Source organism: Condylura cristata, unplaced genomic scaffold, assembly GCF_000260355.1.
Source record: "Condylura cristata isolate star-nosed mole 26May11 unplaced genomic scaffold, ConCri1.0 scaffold00006, whole genome shotgun sequence".
Lineage (NCBI taxonomy): Eukaryota > Metazoa > Chordata > Mammalia > Eulipotyphla > Talpidae > Condylura > Condylura cristata.
In genome coordinates this window covers 23,287,919-23,309,513 of record NW_004567107.1, presented here as the reverse complement: position 1 = coordinate 23,309,513, position 21,595 = coordinate 23,287,919, and the positions used below count along the sequence as shown (strand labels likewise).

The following is a 21,595-nucleotide window of genomic DNA, read 5'->3' as shown; positions in this document are numbered from 1 at the left end:
ACACCTCAAAATTCACATGACTGTAAGATTTAACTACATTAAAGTCCCATGGACTAAGATTTAGTTCCAGAAATTAAAAGCAGATTTAGAGTCAAACTGGCTAAATTCTTATCCAGGCTGCCACTTTCTAATAATACCTACCTCTACAATATAAGAACGCTTATAATACCTTACATAGATATGATGAGGTAGGAAGAAGGAGGTGCAAATGTGTTGATATTTCTAAGACACTAAGAAATGTATGAGACACACTAAAACATACATGCTATAAACACAATCGTGTTTTCTCAGTGTCTCTGGCCCAAGGACCAAAATATCAAGTACAATTATTAGATGTATTACATAAATTAGTGTTTACTTTTTAGTCCTTTAAGACAGCCAAGAGAAATTTACACACAAGAAGAGTTGTACAAAACCAGCTCATGTTATGCATACTTAATCTTAGAATTAAGATTACAGAAAACTGTAAAGCTGAGTGGCAAAATAACTTGCCTACTGAATTTATTCCGACCCCAATTGTGTATCCCACCCAGTCCAGACTTAAAAAAAAAAAAAAAAAAACTAAAAAGAAAGCCGTAATATTCACCTGGTCTCTTAATTAAAAAAAAACAAAAATGGTTTTCATTAACTAAGCAAGCATACTTTTGTGGGCTTCCCTACAATTTAATCACTAGCTATTAGCAGACATGAAAGCAAATGATACAGGACATTCAGGAAAATCAGTCCTCCTCCATTATCCCCCCAAACCTCTTCACAATCTTTCGCCAATAACTACCTGATCTGGGTCCAAAAACCTGTCAAGTTTATGCCATATTATCCATCACTTTGTATTAGACGAATGGCTTCCTCAGTCAGGAAAATTTAGAGAGCTGATCGCCCTTGCTTGACTATTAAAGCTGGCTAGATTATTTGTGTGGCACACAGAGACCATTTTTGTATCAGTTTTATCAGCACATTCTACTATCTTCACTTAAAAGATTTTTCACAGCAAACCAAACAGTCCAAGTAAATCACTTTTACAAGAGAAGGTAGGCACTCCGGCCTTGAGCTACTCTCATCACCGGGACCTCTCGCATTTGTGAGCCCCAATGGTTTTAAAATTGAACTTCATGTATTTATTTCCACTTCACATCTCTTTCTGCTAATTTCAACAAAGGAGAGACCCCACCGCATTAAGCTTATGACCGAATCAAATTCCCAAATAGTACAGCAGTGCGTCTGCCACTCCTAATGATTCTCCCTAATTTCCAATTTCTCCCCCCTCTTCCACCCCCCAAAATACCAAGAAAGCACACGGCACTCGGCTTTTAATAATTTCATCTCCAACCCTCACGCTCACGAATTTCCCCAAACTCTATGCAGAGGGCTAATCAAAGGTACTAGACTTCCAGAAAGCAAATGCCCCAAGGCAGGGACAACTCCAGCGGGTCGATGGCTGGGCTGAGCTGGGTACAAACCGCTGAAGCCTTCACACCAGGGCGGCGAGCGGGAACATCGGGAGACAACTACACATCCTAACGCCCCCCCCAACCCCTGCTTTGTCCAGCATCCCAAAAGTGAAGACCCCGGGGGTCACAGTGTGGAGGGAGGCCAGGGCAAGTGGGCCCGATTAACACCGACGGCCCCAAAGTCTCCCGGACCCGAAACGGCGCGAAACCGCCCAATCACTCAAGAGGCTCTTCCAACGCCCACGGGGCGCTCCGCCCCCGCATCGCCCCGCTCGGCACCCAGGCCCCGCTGCGGAGCAAGGCTGGGGGCAGATCTCCGGGGGGCGCAGAATGGTCACGGCCGGCCGCGCCCGGCAGGGCCGCGAACCGGGGGGTCGACCGCCCCGTGCGCCGTCCCGCGCCCCAGGAGGGCCCGGCCCGACGGGCGGCGGCCGCTCACCTGAGGGCCCGGCCGAGACCTGAGCACGGAGACCGAGGGGGAAAAGCGTCCAAGCAGAAGCCCACCGGGCAACAGCGTGCGCCACCGGCCTCAGCCTCTCGTTTCGGGAGCGTGTTTTCAAATCGCCTAGTCCTCACGCGGCCGCATCTCCTTCCTCCGCCCGGAAATCAGGGCCCCTCCCCCGCCGCGCTGCGCTCACGTGACCGCGGCCCGCAGCCGCGCGCAGCCGGAGAGGCGGGAACGTGAGCGTTGGCCCCGCCCCCGGGAAGAGGGGACGGCGCCGGAAGCCCCCAGCGGTCCGGGAAGCCGTGCGGGAAGCGCGGCGGGCGACGGTGCGGGCAAGGCGCGGGAGCCAGCCCAAACCTTGGACCTCAGTCCCGCCCCGAGCTTCGCCCGCCTGCTCTTCGGAGGGTGGTGTCGTTCTGGTGACAGATACTTAAGAGCGGACCTTGTCTGATCCGCAACACCCCTGTTTTTCAGACCTGGAATCGCAAAGAAGTGAATTTTGCAAAGGAGGAGTTGGGGACTGCAAAGACGATCAGATATCTGAGACATTCACCTGGATAGAGCACTGAAGAGTTTGTTAACACAGGATGAAAGACATGTAGTAGCTGGAACCTGAAAGTCTTAGTCCAGGATTTTCCTATTATTTCAGTTTCTCTGCACGAAGATTCCTGCTGTTGAGATTAAGTAGGCCCAGGGAAGTTCGAGGGAAAGTTAAAATGCCGAGAATGGGTATGGAAAAAAAAAGCAAGCGTCTTTAAGCACAGACTGCTGAACACCTGACAGGTAACAGAAGTGGCAGATGGAGAAAGAGCCCCAAGTACGGAATTTCACCTTTGTTCACATTTTCCTTCAAGTTTAAAAGATAAGACAGCTTGATCGTTGTTGAACCTCAGTTTGCTCGGTAGGATTTCAGAGCATTTATATCTCATTGGGGATTCTCAAGCAGTAGGACTACGGAGACTAAAGGCGATTGCCTCCGTTCCCCACCATCTCATTTGCCACCACAATTTGCCTTAACTCCACCATGGACATAAACATTGTATTAACATGAGCATTGTAACAGTATGATCGCCATAAACGGGAATTTCCAGGTTCCCTGCCTCACCAAAGGAAAGGTGGAGCTGTGCATTGAGAAGAAGCTAGAAACAGCCTGGGATGGAAGGAAGAAGAGGACTAGGGGAAGATAGAAGAGACACGTGGAACAGAGAGACATGTAAAGAAGAAGCCACATTTGCTCCTCAGCCTTGAATTTGTACAAGGAACAGGAGGCATGGAAGGAGACTCTTGAGAGAGACAGGTGTGGGTGAGACTAACGGGGAGGCTTACAAGGGCAGCTTTTATCTTGACTTGTATTTTGATTTTGCTTCTTTCCTTTCACACTTGCCCGGCCTCATCTGCCCCTAGGTTTCCCCACCAAAAGGTGCCTTAGACTTTGGGCAAGTTTTCAGGCTTCAGTGACCCTGTTTTGGGCCAAGTCTGTTTGGCTGGGCATTTGCCCACAGGGGACTGGATAGCTGCGTGTTTTGTAGGGAAACTTAAATACATTCTTTCTCTTCTCTCTGCTGTACATTTAGTATATTAAAGTTCTTTTCTACTGAAGGTTTTACATACTATATTTTGTTTTGAAGCTGCTCATAGCAGAATCCATTTAGAGCAGTCAGGTTGGGGGCTTCTGGGATACTCTTCATTCTGCCACAAACAATATGATATAAAAAAATAATGAGACTAGGTCAGAAGAGGAAAGTTTATTGCCAGCCAGACATAGTACCTGAACTCCAGAAAACTGGTATCTAATAGTAAACAAAGGTTTACTGTGTCAAGACAAATTTCAGTTTGTCCTTTGGCTGTCTAGTATACATCTCCAGGTGAGTGTGTCCTAAATGAAACTCCAGATCCTTCTCCCCAATTTGGGGTTTTGGCCTGATTTCTTTCTTTCACATCTCATATACAATCCATCAGGAGATTTCAGTTAACTCTACCTTGGAACATATCCTAACTCCACCACTTAACATACCTCCCTTCCTACCATCTCATCATCACTGTAAAAAATTAATGAAACCTCTGCTCAGATTCCCCCTGCTATCACAATTGCAGCCTAGTGTCTTCTCACACAGTCTAGTATCAGCCGAGCAGCTGGGTGATTATTTTGAAATCTAAGTCAAATCACTCTTTTGCCTGAAATCCCTCAACAGACTCCCACTTCATTTGGAGTAAAAGTCAGAGTTCTTAGATAGCCTTAAGGTCTGCCATATTCACCTCTGACCATTTCTCTTAACACTCTCTTGTTTCCAGGGATTCTTGCTTCTTTGCCTGTGCTAAAGTGGGCTTGGTGGTGATGTCATTGGCAGAAGTGCTTGTAGTTTGCCAAACGGGAGCTTCCCATCTTCAACAACAATTATTGCCATGAGAGAATGGACATCACATTTCCAAGGGAAAAAACAAGAATCCATAAATGTTTATAAGAAATCTGATCTTGGGCCTTGCTGGTGACACAAGGGTTAAATTCTTAGTGCTATCAAGCTATCCTGAGCCACTAGGTCCTGAGTTCAGTTTCCAGCCCTGGAGCTAACCCACATGGCACCAGCAGACCTCTCACCCACTGCTCCCCTCAGCAGTATTCAGTTGCTCCACCCATTTTGCTCCCCAATTAGTCTCTGGTAAATCTTCGTACCTCTGGCCTAGTATGCATAAATAAATAAAAATAAATCTAAAAAAAAAAGACTAAAAGGCAAAAAAAGCTTAGAAGAAAGATTCCCAATTCATATGGAAGATAAGAGATTCATATCTACTATATACAAGAAGTTCTTACAAATTATTAAGGAAAAGATTAAAATAGTCCTATAGAAAAAGGGCAAGAGTATGACTAGCAATTCATAAAAAAGAAAATCCAAATGCTCAATAAATCTTGCAATCCTGCTCAGTTTACTGAGTATTTAGGGAAACATAAATCAATATAACAATGGAATATAACATCTCATTACTAAAAAGTATATTCTCATATTTTGATGTTAGAAATGCAAGATGTATAAACTATTTTGGAAAATAATCTGAAAATATTTTAAAAGTTTTTGCTTTAATTCATATTCTTTCAACTTAGTCATTCATCTCTTGCAAATTTGTCCTATAGATATAAAAGCATCAGATTAAGGTATGTATTTACAAGATGTTTATTACAACATTTGTGTAGCAAAACATTGAGAAGGAAATTTTTCTGTCATTCAAGGAAACAGTTGGATAAACCATGGTACATTGACCACTATGGGACTATAAAATAGACTGAGTTCCATCTGTATCAATTAGTTGAATAAATTTTCCTAATGTGTTTTTGAGTAAGGAAAAAAATACCTGTAGGAAAACATATACAATTAGATCACATTGGTATGAAATAAAATGATGAACATCAATATGTGTGTATATTTGTATGTAATCATATAAACTTGGGAAAAATGTGAAAAAATAATAGGTCCAGAAGTTATTCTTACCAGGAAAGGTAAGAGTTGTGCAACAGCATAAAGTGATTGCAAGTTTAACTATCAAAAATTAAAATACAATAATACTTACCACCCTAATGTTAAGGATTCCTTTTTTATTTTAACAGCATATTGTCAAAACCAGAAGATTGAAGCTGATACAACACTACTAACTCAGGTATGGATCATATTTGGATTTCTCCAGCTATTATAATAAACATTGATTTTTACAAGTTTATAAAGGTACAATCAATACACAGAAAAGCTGCACATGTTAATTATACAATTTGATGAGTTTGGACATACACATACACCCATGATACCACCACCACAATCAAGATAATAAATATATCCTCACCTCCAAAAGTTTTCTGGTGTCCCTTTGCTTTAAATGAACACAAAAGAATTTTATGGTAGGAACACTTAACACAAGATTTACCTCTTCACAAATTTTTAGGCACACTAATACTGTATTGCTAACTATAGGCACTATATTATACATCAGACCTCAAGAAATCCCTTATCTTAGATAACTAACTTTATACCCACTGGACAACAACTCCCTATTTCCTCACCCCCATCTATGGCAACCACCATTCTATTTTCTGCTACTCTAAGTTTGACTATTTTACTACCTCATATAAATAGTTATGCATTATTTGTCCAAGCATTGATTTTTTTAATGCATAGTTTGACTGTTTCCCAAAATTGAGACATTAACATACCCTGTAATAATACACCTGTAAGTCCCATTACAAAATTTGAAGACATCTTAAGATGAGTAAACTTTCCAGTTTTATTTAAGTAATAAACTTTCCAAATATGTTTTGCTAAAAGGTAAAAGAATGTAAGGAAGTACAGTCACTCACAAATCTTTTGTAAAAGTCATATTCACAGAAGTAAATTGCCACCTTACTGATAGTCATTCAACATCCTGCAAATATTTTCCCATACTTGGGTGTCACTTTGTCCCTCTCACTGATTCAGCTAAGTAGGAAAAGTTGGACAATTTTCATACTTAGAAAAAGTGAATAAAGGCCTCTACTGGGATTCAGACAGGCATCCTTGTACCCATAGTGAAAGTCAGAAGGTGCAACTACGAGGCTGATATTTCTCCCTGAATTGGTGATACACAAAATATTTAATAGCTGATACTATTAGCCCTATCAGCAACAATCAGCCCTGAAACCTGCTTTAAACTGCTGAAATCAGAATTGCTACAAAGATCTATACAGGATGGATGAATGCTCTGGATACTATCTGTGCTTCTGAGATGCCATTTCATGCAAAAGCCAGTATCCCCTCTTACCTAGTAGATCTTCAAAACACCAGTACTCCTTTCAAGGGTCAAAACACCAGCATGCTTTTCAAGGGTGTGAGCAAAGCCCTCCGTGACACCCTGTTGGCGAGCTATAAGGTGGCCCACTTCAGGACAGGGTTCTTTGGCCTTAGTGAGTATCTGCACAATGAGAAGGCTCAAGTGAATTGGCAACAGCTGTAAAAGCTCTCTGTGATAGCACTAGTCAACAGCCAAAGAGCTAGCCCAATCTCCCGAAGTCTCCCCAACATGCCTCCTCCAGTCCGAGTAGTAAATGTGCCAAGCACTTTCTCAAAGAGCTTTAAAGACAACTCGAACATCCTGGAGAGTCCTCTGTGATGGAGTGAAGGACTCTTGCTGCTGATGGAGCCAGACAGACATGTAGTATGCTTGCTAAACAGCCCCAGGCCATCCGCCTAGCAGACAGATGAGATCAGCCCAGGCTCCCTCATGCCCAGAGCTCTCTAAGCCTTAGGGCCAGTTTCAGAACCTCAGTTATGACTTTATCTTGGTGGCATTTTTTTCCAGGGTTTAATTCAGTATTTGTCTTAATGCTCTGTCAATGACATTATTTCATTATTCTATTTTATTTAAAAATCCTCACTTGGTTTTAATGATAGTTTCATCTGCCCTTTTCCAAATTATAAATAATTCCAAGGTGAGAGTTTGGATGTTTACCCCCTTTATTGGCAGCTAAATGGGAATTTGGGACAGGAACTGGTTGGGGAGTGAGGTAAGGCCATACTGATACATGGAACAACTTAACTTGGCACACTCCACTTTGACCCAAATCCTCCCCTGAGGTGAAAGGATCTGTCCTTCCACTTTTATTCTTCCTGTCATGAATACACTAAAAAGGGAGGCACAAGCCTACATCCCCCCTCATTTATTGGGAAATCTGTGAGGCAATGTGAAGGATGCACTGGTCTGACTTAATACATTGCTTAATTAAAATGAACAACTGAGGAAACATACTAAGATCTTTAAAAACAGTATTTTCTTAAGATTATTTAAGAATATGAGGGGGAGATCTGCATTGGAAAATTTGAACCAGAGTTAATTAGAATTATTTTGTTTTTGTAGAAATATTCCACCTAATAAATAGGTAAGGAATAATATAATTAAGGTGCCATCAATTTGCAACCCTTAGTAAACAAATGGATCTAGCCAACCGAACATCAGAGCTGCTCAACTCTCATAGTGAAACATTATATATGTTATTATTAAAGTACACAATGCTACCTTTTAAAAAGTCTTGCCAAAAAGTTCAAAAATAATTCTAAATCTGGACCTAACTACCGACTTATGAAAATTAAGAGCAGCGGAGCATATTAACTACAACAGGGTAATGTAGTCAGCCCGAGATGGATATTGGAAACTCAACAACTTGACTTCTTGTTAAAAATGTGTTTTAAAGTAATAAACAACTTTATTTAAAGGAATAAACAACTTCTTGTTAAAAATGTGTTTTAGGGCCCTCCCTGGTGGTGCAGCAGGTAAAGCACAGCATTGAGAATCTAAAGCCACTTCAGCATGAGTTTGATCCCTGCCCACCCCGGACCCACATGGCAGGCAGATCTCTCCTGACCCTCCCGCTGCTCCCCTCAGCAGTGTACTTCCTCGATCTGCCTGTTCTGCTCCCCACTCTGTCTCTGGTGAATCTTCTCACCACCCCTGCACCTCTGGCCTGTACCCCAGTTCTGTATGGATAAATAAATAAATCTAAAAAAAAAAAAAGTGTTGTAAAGTAATAAAATGAAAAGGCATGCCAATCATGATTCCTATTTAAACAAACACTTTTCTGATTATATTACAGCCTGAATATTTTGGGGGTCAACACCTACTAGGAAGATCAAATTGATCAAGTTTTCAAACTTAATATATTCTAACCCTATGGAGACATCTCCATGGGAAGAAATAAAAGTGCTGACCACAAGACGGAGCGGCAGATATGGAAATTCAACAAAGAGAATAAGGTATCCTAAATACTTACTGTTAAGATACCTGGTGCACCTACTTTAAAAATTGAGTTAGATTTGCCATTGAAAATGATTTCTGACATTTTCCAAATGAGCTTCCCTGAAGCAGTGTTGACTGAAAGCAGGCAAAATTTTCTTCAGAGATTTTTTTTCCTTTTCCTTTGTTTAAAAGGCTAATTAATTCTTCTTTTGATTGACATACTCTTTCTTTAGCTATAAAAGAAAATTCTTTTCGACTTCAGTCTTGCCGACTTAGATGCCTGTCTTCTTTAAATGACATATCCTTACTCAAAGTCAGTACATACTGTTTTTGTACTTTGACTCTTAAAAAGTTAATTTTATTTGTCTAATGTATTATTTCTATTGGGACCTCTGCAGAATTACTATATTGTGCATATATGTGAACTTACCTTTACAGTGTAATCATCACCATTAATTTATAATTCTACAAAACAAGAATTGAGAATAAATAATTTCCCTTTTGAATACTCAGGCAAAGTAAGTTGATTTTATTGGGAGACATAAGACTGTCTCAGAATTGCTGAAGTCTTATAAAAATAGCAACTTTATAATTTATGAACTGTAATAGATTTTTAATTTTACTCTTACTAAATCTGAAGACTAAATCTTGGTTCTGTTTTTAGTGTGGATCTCAGCTAACAGAAAACACTATCTCCTATAAACTAATGATATGTTCATACTACTCAACATTGTAAAAGAATAAACAATTAAAACAACAGATCTCACAGACATTATTAACTAACTGAGGTGTAGGCTAGCGGTGCAAGCATGAGAGGATTCACCAGAGACAGAGCAGGGAGCAGAACATGCAGACTGACTAAAATAAACTGCTGAGGGGAGCAGTGGGCGAGACAGGAGAAATCTGCTGTGCCATGTGGGTCAGCTTCTTGGCTGGAGATAGATTTAGTCCTGCAGTGGCTGCTGATAGTGTCATAGTGCTAAGACTTAACCCCTTGTACCACCAGGGAGGCCCTAAATCATTTTCTTATGACAGGACATTTCATTGTTTGAAAGCAAAAGTGTGCAATCTTTATGGAATAAGCAGCCACTTTATCTACTTCATTTTCTAAAAACTACTTATTAACATTTGTTGACCATTTAACCTATGCAAAGTCGTTTTTTACAGATATTTTGTTGTAAGTACTCTCATAATATTATAATGAGTCTGTGACTTAAATATGACTTTTATTATAGAGCGATACATTATTTATTACTAGAATAGGATAATTTAACTAACCAAGATCACATGACTAGAAGAGCTATTACTGGGGTTAGAGGTCCTATCACTTACAATACTATTCTCTCTTCCTTCAGACTGAGTTTATGATTCAATTTCCACATCTAGCATTAATCATATTAATTGGAGTTCACTGTTAAATGTACTTTTAAAAATTATTTTTTTTAATTTTGACATAATTTCAGACTTTTGACCCATAGTACAGTGAGATAATAAATGGGCATTAAGCCTCTACATTGGTGGTAATTTTTTATAGCAGCCATAGCCAAATAATACAGATGTCTTGTTCTTCTAACTGGACACCAGCCACTGCCCAAGCACTTTTTACCAAGAATGATCTGAGAGCCCCCAAAAATCTAATTCCACTCAGTACTCTCTTTAGATGTTAATAAACTTTTAAAAAATGAAATTATTGCTTTACCAAAGCTCTTGTGGTTAGAAGAAAGCCATTCATATAATTCAAAGCAAAGATCGTTCTAAGAATATAAGAGAAAATCTCAGGGCTCACCAGAAAAGATAATGAATCTTGCCCTTATTCCACAAAGGAAAAGGAATCAGAGAGCATCCCTGGGGGGAGATCTCCCTTGCATGTTAAGCAAAGTCAAAGTGAGAAAACATAAAAATAAAAATAGGTAATGTCATTCCTTTAGGGAATGGAAACGTTTATCTCTTTGGCACTGACCAGAAAAATCCATGCCAACCAGTTAAGACTACATTCTTGGAAGAGGTTGAAACCAAGGTTAGATTAGGTATTAAATCTTGGTGGGTTTAGCACAATTGCCTCTGTTTGAGGGCTATTGTTTTTACCTTTGTTTTCAACACAAGGAATGACACAAAGACATAGTTTAGAATTCAACTAGGGCCCTCCCTGGTGGTGCAAGGGATTAAAGCACAACAGTCTGAAGCTATCTGCAGCCACTGCAACATGAGTTCCATCCCTGGACAGGGAGGTGACCCCCATGGCACCACAGACCTCTCCTGTCCTGCATACTGCTCCCCTCAGCAATGTATTATAGTCAGCCCACCTTTTCTGTTCCCCATTCTGTCTCAAGTGAATCCGCTCACCCACCCCACCCCCCACATCTCTGACCTGTACCCCAGTTCTTGTATGCATAAATAAGTAAATATTTAAAAACAAAAATAAAATTCAACTAATATGATAATAAAATTCCATTTAAAAAAGGAGAAAGGACTTACTCTTTTCCAGAGGCTCTGCTGAAGTTTAGATGTTCCTTTCTGAGTGGCCAGATGTTTCCATCTTGAAGTCATTTTCATATCACTTTGGTGAGCTGCTTTACTTCAGTTTGAAGAACAGCTAGGTAGCCTCTACCTCTGCCAAATATCAGATTCGCATATCCGCCCACACATAGAACACACTCAACCTTGTTCTAAAGAAAGCAACCTGGCTTCCATCCAGTCCCTGCATTCAGGAACATCGTGATTTAGTGTATAGCTGTGTTAAAGGTCTTCTGTCTTCTGGCTAACAAGCCCCACCACAGATAGTGAATTGTCTTTATTTCTATCATTTCATCTTGCAAAATCTCTAGACCTGCCCTCTGAAGGTGGGAGAAAAATGACAAAAATATAGGAGCCACTCCTCTTCCACAACAACGCAGTGTGGAAGGAAGTCACCCATGGTATAGACTAGCCGGATACTGGCAAAGAAAGGCAAGTCACTCCCTGTGTGGGAAGATGCAGTGGTACAGAGTGATAGCTGTGAGTTTGGCCTTGAGCAGAGCCTCTCCGCCCACTGCCAGGCCTGGAGGCTGGCACTGGTGGCTCTGGAGACCAACATGAGCAACAGTCTTTCAACCCATAGTTGCACTCATAGCCAACTGGATGGGAAAGGCAGAACTTTCTGCACCTCACCCCTCACCTCCTGAATGGGGTTTGCCGGGAGTGAGGGGCAGAGTAGAGCCACCATGTGGGTTTTACGAAGACAGACTGTTTTTTGGCTGGCTCCTGCTTGCACCCCAACTGCTGCCTGGTGGCAGAGTGGCCTCTCACACTTCACACTGCTCAGTAGATGCTATCTGGAGTAGGACAGACAGCATCCAGCCACCTGCTGGCCTGTAAATTTTTTTCTCTTTCTCTCTCTGCTCTCCCCTTTCTCACTCCCTATTTAAATATATCCTGTTGTTATTTTCTCTTGGTGTATCCTGCATTCTTAAGCCTGTGGGTAGGGGCTCACCCACTGGGTCCCCCGGTGTTTGTTCCATTTCACTTGGGAAAAATGACTAGGATGAGAAACAGATTCCAATTTTAGTTTGTGTTCCAAAACGATCACATAATATAGTGTTCTTAAATTTCTTCTTTTCTGAGTGTTCCTCATGTAAAGACAAGTAAATGCATTTATCCTAAATGGGTCGTAAAACATGAATGTGAATGCTGTCTTCTGTAATCCCTGTCTCTACAAGTGCCATGTATCAGGACCTCCAATTTGTCAACCTCTGAGAATTCTGAACTTAAACATCGTCTTTCTTACCTACTACATTTTCAACCAACAGCACAAAGTCACTCCTTTTTTGTTAAGCTGCGTAGCAACACCCAGATATAGTTGGGTTCAGTGGGTCAGTGCTAAATGCATTTGCTTGCTGCCCGTGCGAGCCTCTACATCAGCTTTTGAGTTTTATATTTTCCAGCACCCTAGGTTCCACAGGCCTCATGCTCCTTTATCTCAGTCCAATCTCCAATTTTTTCTCTCCCTTTCTAGTTCTTTCTGAATCGCAAAGTTCTAAAAAAGACACAAAGCTTAAAAAAAAAGTGAGTCTAGATAGTTATAGTAAAATATACATTCTATACACTTCCCCCTCCTTAAAGAAATTAATTCTATTCTGTCCTCCTTTACTTTCTTTTTATCTGCTTATTATCTTTTTTTAAAGATATGTGTGTGTGTGTATATATATTTTTAAAGATTTATTTATTTATACATACAGAATTGGGGTACAGGCCAGAGGTACAGGGGGTGAGAAGATTCACCAGAGACAGTGGGGAGCAGAACAGGCAGATTGATGAAGTACACTGCTGAGGGGAGCAGCAGACAAGTCAGGAGAGGTCTGCACGCTTGTGGGTCACCTTTGGGGGCGGGGATGGAACTCACCTAAGTAGCTGCTGCCAGCTTGCAATGTTGAGCTTTAACCCACTGTAGTCCCAGGGAGGGACTATAAGATCCCCCTTTAAAAAAAAAAAAAACACATACATTGACCTATGTAGTATGTTTGTATAAATGTATATATAGACATATATATGTGTGAACAAATACTCCAAGCAGTTAATACAAAAGGTGCTTGAAGGGGGAAATGACATGATGGGGTAGATAAAGGATTTTAACATTTTCTTATTCCTTATAGAGTGTATGTAGAGCTTTGTCTCTGAGAACATATGACTTTAATCAGTTTTAGAAAAGTATAGACTGCTGTCTCTTAAGTAACACTGCTCCATCACTCCATCCATTCCCTTCTGGAATTCCTCTAGATAGAATTTATAGTGATACCTAGATCTAGATCTCTATATAGAAAAATATGTTTACCTATATATTTTAAACCTCTTTATTGTGATATAATTCACATAACACACAGAATCATTCACCCACTATTCAGAATATTTTAGAATGTCTTAAACTACCCTCCATGGTTCATTCTTTTTTAAAATGGTTATCAGTGCAGCAGGTAATACCAGGTATCAAATTCTTGAATACTATCATATTGTAGTCTTGATTGAGAAAAACTAAAAGCAACTGAAACAACTACACTAGTGTTCATTGTTCTAACCATTAGCTAGAAATAACTGAGTTTTTTGGGGGGAAGAAGATTTGGCTCAAGGGCAGAGTCCCCTTTCCCTACACAAAGGTCACCCTGCAGGGACAGAGAGGACTTTCTGAAAGCTGACTACCACTTCACACAAGTTATGAATAACTACTATTTATCAAAGATAAAGTTCTTAACCTTTGAGAAATCTTTAGGGATATCTTTAATACCCTTCTTTCTTTTTTTTTAAAAAAGTGTCTTTTCACAAAAATACTGATTGAAAAAGATACCTGTACCCTCATGTTTATTGCTGCTTTATTTACAATTGGAAAAACATGGAAGTAGCCCAAATGCCCAAAAATAGATGACTGGATAAAAAAGATGTGGTACATATATATATACAATGGAATATTACTCAGCAACCAAAAAAGAGAAACACATGTCTTTTGCAGCAACTTGGATGGAGCTGGAAAAGATCATGCTTAGTGAGATAAGCCAGAAAGCGAAAGAAAAATACCGGAGGTTTCACTCATAGCAGGAGTATAATGGACCAGGTGGAAAATAACAAAAATAATGAACAACCATATGCCAGAGACATTTTGCGGGGGTGGAGTGGGGAATGGGATCAAAAACGGGGTGGGGGGAGGGAAATGCACGGGATTATGGTGATGGCACATGGGTGACTTCGTGATGGGAAACCCGCGGGGATTACAATTGAGATGGAAAAAAAAATGTACAAAATGATGTAAAAATAAACTTTTGTAATAAAAAAAAAATTCCCTCTTTTGACCATGCAGTGAAAAAAAAAGTGTCTTTTAAAAATTGTCTTTTTTACTACATTTAAGAAAGCAAAAGTCAGTATTGACTTATGTTGCTTGAGCTAAAAAACACAGGAAAGCAGACAATGTATAACCATTAAATCTCTAAGAAACAGGTAAAAAATGAACTCTTAGATAAGCTCTAAGTTTGTACATAGAAGCTAGATTTGATATTCTTGAGAATGAAAGGGCCTACACTATGTAATTTAATGCCTTTTCATAAAAATATAATTCAAGTTTGCTAAACCTTCACATTCCATGAAGGCATCTAAAACACATTTCCTTGGTGGTGCAGGGGTAAAAGTCTCAGCACTATCAAGCTTTTGCCAGACATAGCTGCAAGAGTTCCTGACCCCGGCCTGGGAGCTGAACCACAAAGTGCAGCAGACCTCCCCTGTCTCGGCCACTGCTCCCCTCAAGCAGTGAATTTCAGTAGATCTATTTTGCTCCCCACTCTGTCTCTGGTGAATCCTTTGGCACATACTCCCCCCTCCACTGCAGGCCCACACCCCGGTTCTTGTATGCATAATTAAATACAATAACTCTGTAGATCTGTAAAAAATAAAAATAAATGAAATGCCAGTCCCTGGACAGTTGGTTCTTCTCACTCACTTAATGCCACAGTTTTCATGAATTTCTGGCTTGATGTCACAGACCGAGACCAAGAAGTCATTCAAAACTCCATTCCTGATCTGCTGGAGGTAGGTCTGGAGCATGATCATCTTCTCTCAGGTCTGCTTTTTGACTTCAGTGCCACACCTCCCTCAGGATTCCAGAGTGGCAGCTTCCTTGGCTTTGAACTCCTCCCTCTGTGGGCTGTTCGGTTCAATTTCAGCTTGAGCTTCTTGGGCGTGCTTCAGCCAATGGTTCTCCAGTTTGCAGACACTTTCTCAGTAACTGGTGGCTTCTCCACCTGCCCTGACACAAACTGGTCAATCTAGAGGTGACAGTGAAGCCAAAGTCTCTCCATGTTTGTTGACTGCTTTTAAATTTTTAAAACAATCTTTTTGTCTCAGTGGGTCCTCTGGATGCTATCAACAGAAATATTATAGTGTTCATTCCAGAGTATATCTTGTTTATGAAGACTATTAACTCACTGTGGTTTTCCTTTCTGGCAGAATTGCACCATTATTCTGTTCTCTTGTGTAGACTTTTCTTTCATTGCTTTGAAAATATTGAAAACATTTCTATTTACACTATCATCCTTTTCCTCAGGAGTGCACCTTCACATCCACTTGAGCCTTAGTTTGTAGGCTCATTTTGTGGGGTATTTCTTGTGGCTGTTTTCCATTATTTTGTCTCATTCCTCGAGGTTTGGTTATTTTGCAGGATGGTCTCCATAGCTATCCTGGCTACACATGAGTACGCAAACCCTAGTTCATCCCACTTCTGACCCTACTTAGATACAGCAGCCAATCTAGACCACACTGGTTTGTTTCTCTTTGATCATCCTGGGAACTCTCAATGGGAACTATAGTCGGGGCTTCCTGAGCCAAACATCCTCTCTTTTGCACTTCCTAATTACTTTGGGGCCACAGTGATAATCCTTCAGATGAGTAAGAGGATTAATTATCTTTTGCAAGTTTATACCTGATTATTTATCCTTGTTTCAATCTTCTTTCCTCAATGTATATGAGGGGAATCTGTCTTCCAACCCCTGGAAAGGAAGTGCAAAGAAGATTGGATTTATGTCTCATTCATCTTTTTATAGCAAACATTGCTCAACACTTGGCATAAAGCATAAAATCATTTGTTATGTTTTTATAGAGGTGGACCTTACTCTTTGTCAGGAATTGAGTTGGCATTAAGGATTTATTGTGGGCAAGATCCAGTTCCTGCTTTCAGTGCTCTAGAGTCTAATGGATATGACTGACAACAAAACTGATAGTTACAAGCCACTGATGGGTTTTCTATAAAATGTTGCTGAGGGCCCTCACTAGTGACCTAACAGGTTAAAGCACAGCAGTATGAAGCTCTCCACAGCCACTGCAGCACAAGTTCCATCCCAGATCAGGGGATGACCAACATGGTGTGGCAGACCTCACCTGACCTGCCTGCTGCTCCTCTCAGCAGTATATTCAGTAGACCTGCCTCTTCTGTTCCCCACTCTGTCTCTGGTGAATCCCCTTACTGCACCTCTGGCCTTGTACCCTAGTTCTTATGTGCATAAGCAGTCTTTAAAATATTAAAATGTTGGCGAACATGGTAGAGTGAGTCAAAATCTGTGGACTAAAAGGGCATTCTGTGTACATGCTTGGACCCTAGCCAACGCCTATCATTCTGTAATCCCATCCTCACCTCACTGTATGCGTTATATTGCTTATCCTTTCAGTGAATGTGGGGACACAAGAAGGCAACCCTCTTATCTGACCAGAGGCTGTACATTGCAGATGCTAATGCATATTTCTTGAATGATGAAGTAAAAGAAGATGATTAGCACTGAAATTTCAAGTCATTCCTTCAACACAGAAGCTCCCAACAGGTCCCCAATAATTAGCTGATCCCCACTAATTCATGCCACTGCGACCTCAAGCAAATACTGCCTATTTACAAGAATTTCCCCAGATTCCAAAAGTTAAAGCATTTTAAAATTGGATTGTAGTGATGGCTGCACAGCAGTTTAAACTTGCTAAAATTCATTGTTACACACTTTCAATGAAATAGTTACATGGTTTGTAAATTATATCTCAATACAGCAGTTATAAGTTAAAAAGGAGAGAGGATTATAATTATTAGAATCAATTTCTAGTGTTGGACATAGAAACAATTATAATTTTTTCCATAAATGGAATAATATTTTAAGTGTTTTTATAAGAGTGCTATTTCTTTTAATATACACTGGGAAGAGATCTTGTTGCTACCTCATATATTTAATCAGTTTTGAACAAGTTTTAATATTTAAACTAGATCTCTAGCTCTTGGTGATTTTACCCATTCCTATGGTTTTAAATATTATGTGAGAATTGTTACATATCACTGTAATATAAGTATTACAGTTCTAGGCAAGACAATATAGGGACGTAATGTAAAGGTAAGGCTATAAAGTTTCTAGAAGAAAACATAGCAGAATGCCTTTTCATGACCTTGGAGTAGGTAAATATTTCTTCTAACACAATGTACTAACACACCAAAGAATGACTGATGAACAGTGTACTTCATAAAAATTTTAAAATACTGACCCTCCCTGGTGGCGCAAAGGGTTAGGAAGCAGCACTGCAAGCTGGCTTCAGCTGCTTCTGTGCGAGTTCCATCCCCAGCCCCGGAGGTGACCACTTGGCACAGCGGACCTCTCCTGACCCGCCCGCTGCTCCCCTCAGCAGTGTACTTCTTTGATCTGCCTGTTCTGCTCCCCGCTCTGTCTCTGGCAAATCCTCCCACTGCACCTGCATCTCTAGCCTGAACCCCAGTTCTCTATGAATAAATAAATAAATCTTAAAAAAAATTTTTTTTTAAATACTGCTTGCTGAAGGACACTTTAAAGAAGAGGAACAATAAGCTATAGACTAGAAGAAAATGTTTACAATAAATACATCAGAAAAGAACAGGTAGGTAGAATTTCTAGAAAACTTTTATGAATCAATAATAAAAAAGAGAACCCAAGTTGCGCAGGGGTTAAAGTCTCAGCATTGTCAGGCTCTCCCAAGCCACTGCTGCAAGAGTTCAATCCTGACCCTGGTCTGGGAGCTGACCCTGCAGACCTCTCAAGTCTGGCCCGCTGCTCCCCTGGGCAGTGTATTTCAATGATCTGCCTGACCTGTACCTTTCCCCACTCTGTCTTTGGTGAATGCTCTCACCCTGCCCCCTCAGCACCTCTGGCCTGTACTCCAGTTCTTGTGTGCATAAATAAATAAATAAATAGTTAAAATAAATAAAGTTTAAAAAATAAACTTCAAAAAGGTGATCTACAAATTAAATCATGAAATGCCATTGTTTTTATTTCCTTTCACTACGTCTATCATTAATATCATTTCAGGCAATTAGTTCCATTTCCAGAATCAAAATAGAGCTGAGACAAGGAAAGAGAAGAAAAAAATGGTACATGATGTACTATGATAAAGATAGAAATAGGTTTAATTACTCAACAAAAAAGCCTGTAATAGAATTAACTAAGTTGTGGGTGGTGACAAACACAGGAAAAAAGTATTTCTCCAGAGATAAGGAAGGATATCTTGGAGGAAGTCTTAGGAGAGAAAAGGTGAACTGAGAGCACTAATTAGCTGTATTTGACCTCAGGGAAGTCATTAATCTCCCTAGGGATGATTCCATTTTATACATTTTCTTGTATATTAAATGATAGGATTGAACGAGCTGAGCTCAGAGCATCATATTATTAAAGTACAATATCTAATTAATATTCCTGAGTCAACCACAAAAAACAAATTTCTATTCTCTGTATTTTGTCTAGTAGAGTAGAGAAATATATAAAACATGGATTTTTAACAATAAATTATTATTGACATAATGAATACCTATTCTGTGCCAAGTAGTGGCACATTGGCAAATACTGTCATTATCTTATTTAGCATATACTTTAATTATTTAATAAATGATTTTTGTAGTTTGTATAATTGGACCAAGTAAAAATGTTTTAAAATAGCATTTATATACCTGTCATTGTAATAACAATGTTGTGTTCTATAACTAGAAAAAAAGAAAATCATAGAGAAAAATACAATAGTCACTCTGACAAGGGACTATACCACTATTTTGAGGCTTGTCTATTGAATCTTTTCCACACACACACACGTTGGTTGTACTTTTGTTTTCTTTTTGTTTTCTGTAATTGGGATCAAATTATCATATTCTTCACATATTTTCTGTCTTTTTAAAGCTTGATTTTAAAATAAACACATACTACTCATTATGTAAATTAAAAGATTAGAAAAATTTTTATTGCTGGCCATAGGAAAAGTTTCATCACTAGTGATGCAAATTTTAGTTACATGAAAAATTCTCTGGGGCAATGTCTCATTTGGGATCCCTGAGGAAAACAGATGGCACACTTAGAGAGAAATTTGAGTAGTATTTAACACAAGATCTATTTACAAAGGAGCAGGCAGGGATTAGAGAAACAAGTAATAAGGCAGAATGTGATCACACTACTGATGCCACCCCATGGCCTGAAGGGGCAAACGGAGAGAGGACGGGGCAGTTCTTGAAACCCAGAAACAAAGAAAGGTCAGTGGTGACTTCTTCCTGATGGACGCTGTAGTGGACACGTAGGTGAGGAAACAGCCAGTTCCTTAGCCAGGATCAGAGGGATAAAATCCAAGACACCCACCCTGGCTCTGAACTCCTGCTTGTGCTCCCCACTCACATTGCTCTCCCATTCGGAGGCCAGAGGGCCAGGGAGACTTTGGTCAGCCACTTTCGACACAGGGGTTGGTAGAGATGAGCGAACCATGTATCTGGAGGGACAAATGGAGTTCTGCATACAAGCACTTTCATAGTGGGGATGTAACGTGTCACAGCCACTATAGAAAACAGTGTGGGGTTCCTAGGAAATTAAAAGTAGAATTAACACATGATCCAGCAATTCCACTCCTGGGGATATAACTGAAGGAAATTAAATCAGTGTTACGGCCCTCCCGTGGCGCAACAGGTTGAAGCGCAGCGCTGCAAACTAGCCACAGGTGCTTCAGTGCAAGTTCAGTATCTTGGAGGTGACCCACGTGGAGCAGCAGACGTCTCCTGTCCCGCCTGCTGTTCCCCTCAGCAGTGTACTTCATCAATCTGCCTGTTCTACTTTCCGCTCTGTCTCTGGCGAATCCTCTCACCACCCCTGTACCTCTGGCCTGTACCTCAGTTCTGTATGCACAAATAAATCTTTTACAAAAAATCAGTTATTACAAAGAAATACTCATAATAGCCAAATTATGAAAATAATCTAAATGCCTATTGATTTATGAAGGGATAAAAAAGGTAAAATATATGTACACACACATACACACATGCATATATAATTTATGATGAAGATATGTGAATATTCAAATAAAATATATGAGCATGTGAATTATTCATAAAAGTAAAATAATGAATACACGTGATGAAATATTATTAGCCATGAAAAAGAAATCCTATTTGCAAGAACATGAATTTACCTGAAGGGCATTAAGTGAAATAAACTAGACAGAAAAGAACAAATACTCTATAAGTGGAATTTAAAAATAAAAAAAAAGATCTGATTTCATAGAAACAGACATTATCAATTGTAGGTGGGAGAATGCAGAGGTATAAACTTTCAGCTATCAGATAAAGTTCTAAGGTCTAATTTACAGGATGGTGACTACACTGATGTTATAAAGTAACGGAGAGTAGATAGTAAGCATTCTTACCACATACATTAAAAGGAGCTGGCCCTCCCTGGTGGCGCAGCAGGTTAAAGCACAGCACTGAGAATCTAAAGCCACTTCTGCATGAGTTCGATTCCCGCCTGCCCCGGAGGTGACCACATGATGTGGCTAGACCTCTCCTGACCTGCCCGCTGCTCCCCTCAGCAGTGTACTTCATCGATCTGCCTGTTCTGTTCCCCACTCTGTCTCTGGTGAAGCCTCTCACCGCTCCTGAGCCTCTGGCCTGTACCCCAGTTCTGTATGTACAAATAAATCTTTAGAGAGAGAGAAAAAAAAAGAGCTAACCAAGAGAGATGACAGGCATGTTAATCATCTGCAATCAGTCTGCTACAGGAGTTTGAGGTTTCTCTACTTGATACACACATAAGCCAAAACTCCAAGAGCTAGTGGAAGGAAATAAGTTTTCATCAAAGGCAATAACCTGAGGAAATGGCTGATTACTGTCTTGAAGTTATCTCCCTGAATCAGTTAGAAGCAAGGACTTATATGCAGCAACACTAAGGAAGTGGAAAGGCAAAAGGTCTGCATAGCAAAATTTCAGAGAAACAAGCAGGTAGGTAGTTGTAGTGGTGTGAAAATTTGCAAAGTGGATACTAGTTGCCCAAATAATGATGATTCTCAGTCTAAATATGGCCCAATAGGTCCAGACTCAGAGACAATTCAAGTACACCTTAATTAATTCCGTTCACAAATAGTGTCTGTTTAATATATGCACAGGATATGGAATTAAAAATCTATGACTTAATTAACTTTATAAGTA

General features: G+C 40.1%; 2 protein-coding genes across 4 annotated transcripts in view; one reads left to right on the top strand and one right to left on the bottom strand.

The window, feature by feature from the left end:
• The window catches only part of TEX10 (testis expressed 10), a 37,568-nt gene extending 35,474 nt beyond the window's left edge, over positions 1 to 2,094 (bottom strand). The window contains exon 1 of one of the 2 annotated variants that reach the window (XM_004677477.2): positions 1,888 to 2,094. The gene's annotated coding sequence lies outside the window, so the exon portion shown is untranslated. The remainder of the gene's footprint in view (positions 1 to 1,887) is intronic. The other variant, XM_012721404.1, reaches the window with a different exon arrangement.
• INVS (inversin) overlaps positions 1 to 8,573 on the top strand; it is a 152,893-nt gene extending 144,320 nt beyond the window's left edge. For both annotated transcript variants that reach the window (XM_012721403.1, XM_012721401.1), the window contains 2 exons: positions 5,492 to 5,541; positions 8,498 to 8,573. In XM_012721403.1, the coding sequence (XP_012576857.1) occupies positions 5,492 to 5,516 (25 nt within the window). In that variant the 3' untranslated portion in view covers positions 5,517 to 5,541; positions 8,498 to 8,573. The remainder of the gene's footprint in view (positions 1 to 5,491; positions 5,542 to 8,497) is intronic.
• Positions 8,574 to 21,595: the final 13,022 nt, after the last annotated feature.